Consider the following 7,934-nt stretch of genomic DNA (forward strand, 5'->3'; position numbering starts at 1 on the left):
TCATGGCAAAGTGATAGACAGTGAGGGCATTCTGAAGTTCAAGCCTTGCCTTGTGATTCTAGCTAGTGAGCAGTGATAAAGTGTTAGACTCTAAATATTGTTACTTTACTACTATTAAAGATTTTGTTCAAATGCTATCTTAATTATGGCGGAGATATGTTCAGAGAAGATTTTTCAATTAAACCTGATTTTTTTTTCTCTTTGATTTTTAATCAGAGCTATAGCATCTCACCACTTAATCTGTGAATATATTAATTCACTTTCATATTCTCTCTCAAGTGCCATAGTGGTTCATTTCCTCTTACCTGTAGAAAATAACGTTATTTTTCATATATATGCGTTTACTGTGTAACAGATGCATAGAAACAATAGTTCAGAGAGCCTATGTTGCTTTCTCCATGTTCATAAAATTAGTGCCTATAAAAATGCAGTACGTCTGCATGAAATCTAGAACTCACCTGAGCTGGACATGTCATTTTCTCCGTGCTTTGTTTTATCTCTTAACAAGTGCCAAACAATGTTCCCTTCTTCAGAGATGTACTTGCTTGCCCAATGTGGTTATGAACACCATGAAAGTGTATTCCTGAGGTTTATTCTTCCTCTGTTTTTTCACTGCTTATTCCTGTGCTTCTTTTTATAAAATCTGTTCATGAAGTTGGACTGTACAAAATTTTCCCGCTTGCTTTATTTCAAGCAGTTCAGTTCCTCAGTGTCCACTGTTACGGATCCTAGGTCAAACATTTTACTTGCCACTGAGCTTTTGTCACTGAATATACATGCACTGAAAATAACACGTGTGGCAATTTCTTCTTGCTCTTCTTGTGAGCTGAAACATACTTGCAAAGGAAAGGCACCTGCTTTCTGATGCACGTGGTTACTGCTGCAGATACAATGCCTGTGTATAGTCTCAGAGGCAAATATGGTTTGTTTCTTTAAGGCTTATATGTTGAAGGCATTGTTGATGAACAATATAATGAAATGCAGCTTTATAAATACATACTTTTTTTATTTTTTTTTTCCTCTAAAAAGTAACGAAGTGAGGATTTTGAGCAATTGAATGTTAATCTAGTATTTAATTACACTTGCAGTTTTGCTTTCTTTATGTCTTGCTCCACAAGAGGGCAGTGAAGTCTAGGATAAAATACATCACCTGCTCCTAGCAAATCCACACTATGCTATTCTTCATGCAGCTATGTTCACCCCCCTACCCCATAATCTGGAAGCAATGTAACCTGTTTTTCCTCTTACTAGTGTGCGAGTTTCAGGAGATGGTAATTAAGAGAAAGAGCTTAGTAAATGGATTGCCATCTAAAGAAAAAGAGTGGCTAACAGTGCCAAAGAGTTTTATTAGAACTTAAAACAAAAACTAACAAAACTGTTGGTTTTATGCCTGCCTACGTTAGGAGTTAATCTACCTGAGTAAAATGGAGTAAGAAGCAATAACATAGGAGGAACTGATGTTGCGCTCTCAGTATGAGAGCAGAAGTGGACTGCTAAAATCCAAGCTCTGAAGGACTTTTCTTCTAATTCAAATTCTACTTAAGATTTACAGGATCATTAGATATTTAATTTGTTCCTGTGTCTGTTCTGGGTACTGTGTGAAAGCACTGTTCTGCCTTATCATAGCAGAATAATGATAACCAGGTTAATAATTTTATATTAGTGTTCAAGTGTCACTGCAAATCCAGCTAAGTATTTTTCTACTGAAATTATATTTATTTGAAAAAGTTATTGGTAGGTCCAATAAGGTCTGATTTAAGTAAGACAAATGCATGCCAAGGTAGTATTTAATTTACTCTATTACTTTACATTTCATTGCAGTTTGCAAGATGAATGTACATCGACGCTGTGAAACAAATGTGGCACCAAACTGTGGAGTGGATGCTAGAGGCATAGCTAAAGTTCTTGCAGATCTTGGAGTCACTCCAGATAAGATCACTAATAGTGGGCAGAGGAGGAAAAAGGTAATTCTACGATGTAGTGTCACATAAGAAATGAGATGAGTATGGCTGTATTGTAACTTTACTAGTTGGGGTTCAGTCCCACTCACTTGACTTGCACAAGAATTTTTTTTAACTCAGTACAGAACTAAGACTTTGGCTTTTGATTTATAAGTGCAAATCATCTATTCTGATTTTTGATATGAAATTTATTTTGACCTGCTACAGTTTTGCAAACCTGGAGTCTGTATAGTCTGGAAGGATTTTCCCTTTTTAATTTTGAGGAAGGAGATTTGACAGAGAGACAGTGCCTGACACAACAGTTCATAAAAACATAAATGTCTCTTTGGCTCAGAATTGGCATTGGATAATTGATTGATTGAGACAGCACTGGTCCATAACTTTGTAAATGCTGATAAATGAGCCAATGTGCTGACCCTCATGAAGAGGAGCTGTTTGCCAGATGATGGTTCCAGAGTTATCATCACTATTCTAGGAAGAACTAGGCTGTTCTAGAAATAAAGAGCATAGGTCACCTCAAGTACATCCAAAGCTGATGGAGTTATTCTGGATTTGTAGTATGTATCCTGGATCAGAATTTGGCCACATTTTCTATCTCTATTTGCATGATTGTGACAACAGACCCATTACTGTCACTTAGAGAAATAGGCAAATTTTACCATAATTTCTTAAAACATTGACATTTCGTTCTGTTCATTTTCCTGATTATTGCACACTTGGATCCCATGTACACTGTTTTAAAATGTTACAGAAACACAGAAAACCCAGGAATAAATTAATTGATCTGTGACTCCTGGGAAAAGATGTTGTCATGTTGTTACTGCATGAGTTAGTTTGCAGTGCTTGCTGATGCTTGTTGTAGTTAAATGTATTTACCGGATAGATTTCTACACAGGCTCAAGGTGGCTATTCAAAATTTTCCCACTCACTGGGTATGCTTATTATGTTTATTTCATCTTAAGGACCTATTTTTCTTTAAATTGCTCGTTCTCTCTTTGTTTGTATGATGGTCTCCATTTGGTGTGATGCCATCTACTGTATGGTTGAGGTCCTGTCAGTGAGTATCTATAGAGGTAGAACATCTTCACTTTCCTTCATCCTTCTACTCGCGAATTAATGTTGTTAAACTAAATTTCCTCTTGGCTCGGGAGAATCTCATGGCTGAGTACCCCTTTTGGAATTGTTCTTAGCTAATTGCAGGTGCAGAGACTCAACAACCAGTTCCCGGAAGCACATCATCAGAAGAAGACAGGTCAAAGTCAGCACCAACTTCTCCATGTGATCAAGGTCGAACATCTCTTTTTATTTCCTAACATGTATATTGTCACTTCCTTATGAGGAGTAAAAAAGCTATCGTCGCCAGTCTTTGTAGAACCAAATCAACAAACTAGTTACCACCAGAAAATGAAACACTTAGGAAAGTTATGAACTGCAAAAACTTTTTTTAAATGCCTACTTCTCATTTCATTTAAATCTGTGAAATTAAGTGGCTTTTAAAGGGAAAATTATAAAAATCATCTTAAAACATTGTTAAGTTCACTAGATGAGTCCTTGCCTAACTAAATACCTTTATATGAGGAGGTTATACATTGTAAGAGTAAGAACATTTTAAATAATACCACAGAACTTGAGAGCGCCTTTATCTGTCTGAAAAGCCACTAACTGTTAATAAGTTTTTGAGATAAAATTGCCTACTTGCAATTCCATGTTGAACGTTTGTGATGATTAAAACTTCTGTCCAGTTAGGCTATGCTAGCGTGCCTGTGTCGTCTCTAGAGGCTTCATAAAACTGTGTTTCCTTTCAGTGATCTTTTTCATACATCGATTTGGAGATAAATATTTTAATCCTCACTGATATGACCTGATGTCATTGAACTGAACAGTCTGATTGACAGAATGTGTATGTCAGCAGCACTTTTTGAATCTGATCTGATTGCAGTTTTTGAAAATCAGAAGTCTGTGAGGTATCTTATGTACCATCATGTGTGTAAACTGATGAATGAAAAATCTTTACACCAGGAAATAAGAAGACAGATACTTTTGTGTCAAATTCTTTGAAAATTATTTACAGTTGAGAAATTTCTCACTCTTATTTTTAGGGAAGAGACTTCCAAAGCTCCATGGTAATAAGTACTGTAAGAGTCTGAGTCCAGAACTGATTTAAATTTGTCAACCTTTTTGTTTCACAGGCAGCATTTTGGTTAAATATTATTCTTTAAATGTCTGATGTTTTGCTTAAAATAAGAACAAAGGATTTGCCTAAATTCTCTCTTAAATTTCGCTTTTGTAGCTGTCCAGTAAAGTTATTGCTTCCAGTAAAGTTATTGCTTCCAAGGCCATCAGGCAGAAGTGCTATGCAAGAGCTTGAGGCAGACCCTGAGGTCCATTAGTCACCAGGACTCACTGTGTGTAGCATTGAGAAACCTTCAGAACCATTTAGCAGATCTACACAATTGCCACTTGAAGTGGCGCTAGGAAGTGGTCAAATACTTTATTGGCAGGCATCTGATAACAGCTGGAACTGAGTAAGGTGCTCCATTCATGTTGACTTCAAGGACTGGGACGCCCAACTATCCTTTGAACTTTTGAAGATACAACTCTAAAATACTGAAGCAGGAAGATGAGTAAGTGCTGCAGGAAGATAGGGGTATTCAAAACAAAGTACTTCTCTGTGGTACAGGAACACCCAAAATCACTAAAACAACTATTTGGCCACTATTCTGACTCATCCGTCAAGTTTTGGATATGTCATTCTCTTAAGTTCATTTTAAAAGGCCACCCTTCCTGTTAGAGCAGGATTTCAGCTGATTACTGTAAGGTGGAGAAGCAGTTTGCTAAATATGTGTTCTTAACCACAGAATGCTCTACACAGCATTCAGGGATGATGAATGTCCCTTCCCAAAACTGATACAGACTAACACAGGCTGTTTTTGTCATGTTTGATTAAAACGAACACATTTTCTCACATTTCCACAGAAATCAAAGAGCTGGAAAACAACATTAGGAAAGCGTTGTCATTTGACAATCGGGGAGAGGAACACAGGGCAACAGCTACAACGTCAACAGACAACCAGCTTAACAAAGCTGGGGAGAATGGTGAAAATGGGGAGGTCAAACAGGCCCAGACCAAGCGAATAGGCCTTGAAGAGTTCAACTTCATCAAAGTATTAGGGAAAGGCAGCTTTGGCAAGGTAGGTAGCTTCCCGCACCCCCCGCCCCCCCTCCCCCGATGTTGCAGGCTTTTTTTGACTGCACTGCTTTGAAAGTATTCATGGTGACATTCAGAAGGTCCTTCCACCCCAGGGGTTTCCTTCCATTCTTCACCCATTGGGTAAAAGCAGCTTTTACCCCACAGATCAGAAATATCAGCCTCCTGATCAGATGGCATTTTCTGTGCTTTAGCTCACTTTATTAACTATAGTCAGGCCTTTTGAAACACAGTGTCAGTGGTTCACTATTTCAGGATATTGGTAATGAAGACATACATACTGTTCAACATGATAATTAGTGGTAGTCAAGCAGGACAAATCTGCCCAGGAATAATGCTGTGGAGTTCTGCGTTCATTCCTTTCTAGATAATACCCAGTTCAAGTTTACTTATTTCACAGAACAGTTTGTGTGCTTGTTTTTCCTCAGTGGGTGTGTCTAGTGCTGGAGGAAGCAGAATTCAAGCATTTCCACTCAGATACGACTAATGCAAGAGGCTTAGAGAGCTGCCCAAAATACCATGTATGCGGCAAAGATGTAACTCACCAGATACCTTCCCACAGTAGGGAATTGATGAGGGTGGAAGGGGCATTGCTCTGTTTACAGGGCTTACAGATTTTTCTTTTCACAGTGCTGTGCACTGTGGAATCAAAGAGGAGGAGGAGGACTGAAATGTGAATCTGTTTCACAAGTACACTCTTCCTTCCTTGATATACGGGAACTGCAGATGCAGAGGGACAGGGCTGAAGCAGTTCTTTTGTCTCCCTGTTTTCTAATCCTTTCTCTGAAGATTACCCTGGCTCCAAGCCAGAACTGAACTTAAACGGAGTATAGGGATTGAACCTGAAACAATAGTAGTAGTTAAAATCAACAACTTTAAAGTGGCCAGAACGGTACGTGAGATTGTATACTAAGTTCATCACACACAAATCTCACTACCAAAAGTGGGAGATAAGAGTGGGAAATAAATTTCTGTTCTATATCAACTTCCTTCCTTTTTTAGTTTTTGAGATCTCATTGAAAGGCACTCAAGGTATTTGAATGAGCAGATAAAAATTCTTTATCTTCTGTCTTCTTAACTAACAAACAAAACAGATATCATGTTTCAAATTTAAAGAATACCAGAGGTATCTTTTTCTAAAATTACATTACTTTTAATTTTATAAACATACAACTTCATTCAGGCAAGTATGTAACTGTGTTTATATTCCCAGTGCAGTTAAACTTATATGCAACCCTGCATTTATGGTATCTGTTGTTCATATGTAAACAGAATTTCTGTTTGTTTTAGGTAATGTTAGCTGAGCTAAAAGGAAAAGATGAAGTATACGCAGTGAAAGTCTTGAAGAAAGATGTCATACTTCAAGATGACGATGTAGACTGTACAATGACAGAAAAGAGAATTCTGGCATTGGCACGGAAACATCCATACCTAACACAACTTTACTGCTGCTTCCAGACGAAGGTAAGCTACGTGAACCTTTTACCAGTTTGTGCCCTAGGAACAATATTCACTATTTCTAGACTAAAAGACAACAATGTAAAAAGTACAGCAATATTTCAAAAATATTTCTGAGAAGTTTTTGGCATTTCAGCATTTCAGTAGTATTGAACCAGGAGTACTGGCTGCTGTTAAATAGCATAAATACTATTACCTTGTAAGTACCAGGAGATGGCAGTAAATGAGTTAAAAAACAAAAAAAAACCCCACATGCATAAAACACAAAAAAACTGAGGTGCCATTTTCTGGGTTTCTTCTGTACATTAATATGGTGTATCATTTATTGAATTAAGTATAAATGTTTTTAACATCCAGTATTCAGAGTAAAATTTCTAAAATGATCTTGTCAGAAATGAGATTATGGTAGAACACTCATCTTTTCAGTTTTCTTGTGCTGTGTAGTATACAAAATGTTCAAAAGAGAAAGGAAATACGTATGCTGCTTATCAAGTAAGTTCCTATGGTGCTAACGCCTCCCATGTGCTTGAGGAGCAGGGAGAAGGAAAGGCAGAGAGCGCCGATAATGAGAGCCTGTTCCTGTGGCGTGTTCCTTGTTGGTAATTTTTCATACAGAATTCCTCTTCATAGCACATGTTTTGGATTTGCTGCTTAAATGTAAGTGAACGTTTGGATGGTTTAGCTGACTCTCTAGGATTTCTGAATCCAGTCAGTCTAAGTGCTTGAAACCAGTTGTGTTCACAGAATTTTTCTGGTTTTCATTTTTTAGTCCCTTATTTCTTTCTTGCCATTCAACTGAGCTGGCAATTTTTTACCTGATTGTCCAGAAAGCTTTATGGAGGGAAAAAAAACCCACAAGGTGAATCAGTCTTGCAGATAGAATACCAATCATATATAATTGAATTTACAGAAGCACCCATTATTTTTGAAGTGCCTGATAAAGTGTTTACTATTTCAAAGCACTAAGGTTTGAACTTTTGCCTGTTGAACTAAACAAGCCATTCATTTAAATGGGATGAGTTTTTGACTTGTAGGGAATAAGTTTAGACGTTAGTATATATGTATGTTTTAAATAAAACACTTGAAAATCAATCAACTTCCTTCAAACTTTGTTTTGTTTTGGGTTTTCTTTTTTCCTTTCAGTAAGATACTACATTAGAGTATTTGAGTCAATTTAGTGGAAAAGTTTGGCAGGTTAAATGAATAAATTACCACATTGAACGAAATTAAGAGTTACTAATGGTATGTATGAGTGTATGTATGTGTATGTATAAATACCTACATATTCACATATTTTAACCAAAAAT

The 7,934-nt window shown here is 37.0% G+C and overlaps 1 protein-coding gene across 1 annotated transcript in view; it reads left to right on the plus strand.

The window, feature by feature from the left end:
• The window catches only part of LOC103918098 (protein kinase C epsilon type-like), a gene marked incomplete at its 3' end in the record, with an annotated part of 202,841 nt that extends 195,615 nt beyond the window's left edge, over positions 1-7,226 (plus strand). Inside the window, exons 7-11 of the mRNA XM_009325347.1 lie at positions 1,822-1,964; positions 3,152-3,248; positions 4,938-5,152; positions 6,460-6,633; positions 7,072-7,226. Coding sequence (XP_009323622.1) covers positions 1,822-1,964; positions 3,152-3,248; positions 4,938-5,152; positions 6,460-6,633; positions 7,072-7,226 — 784 coding nt within the window. The remainder of the gene's footprint in view (positions 1-1,821; positions 1,965-3,151; positions 3,249-4,937; positions 5,153-6,459; positions 6,634-7,071) is intronic.
• Positions 7,227-7,934: the final 708 nt, after the last annotated feature.

The sequence above is a fragment of the Pygoscelis adeliae genome, unplaced genomic scaffold, assembly GCF_000699105.1.
Source record: "Pygoscelis adeliae isolate BGI_AS28 unplaced genomic scaffold, ASM69910v1 Scaffold96, whole genome shotgun sequence".
In the NCBI taxonomy this organism is placed as follows: Eukaryota; Metazoa; Chordata; class Aves; order Sphenisciformes; family Spheniscidae; genus Pygoscelis; species Pygoscelis adeliae.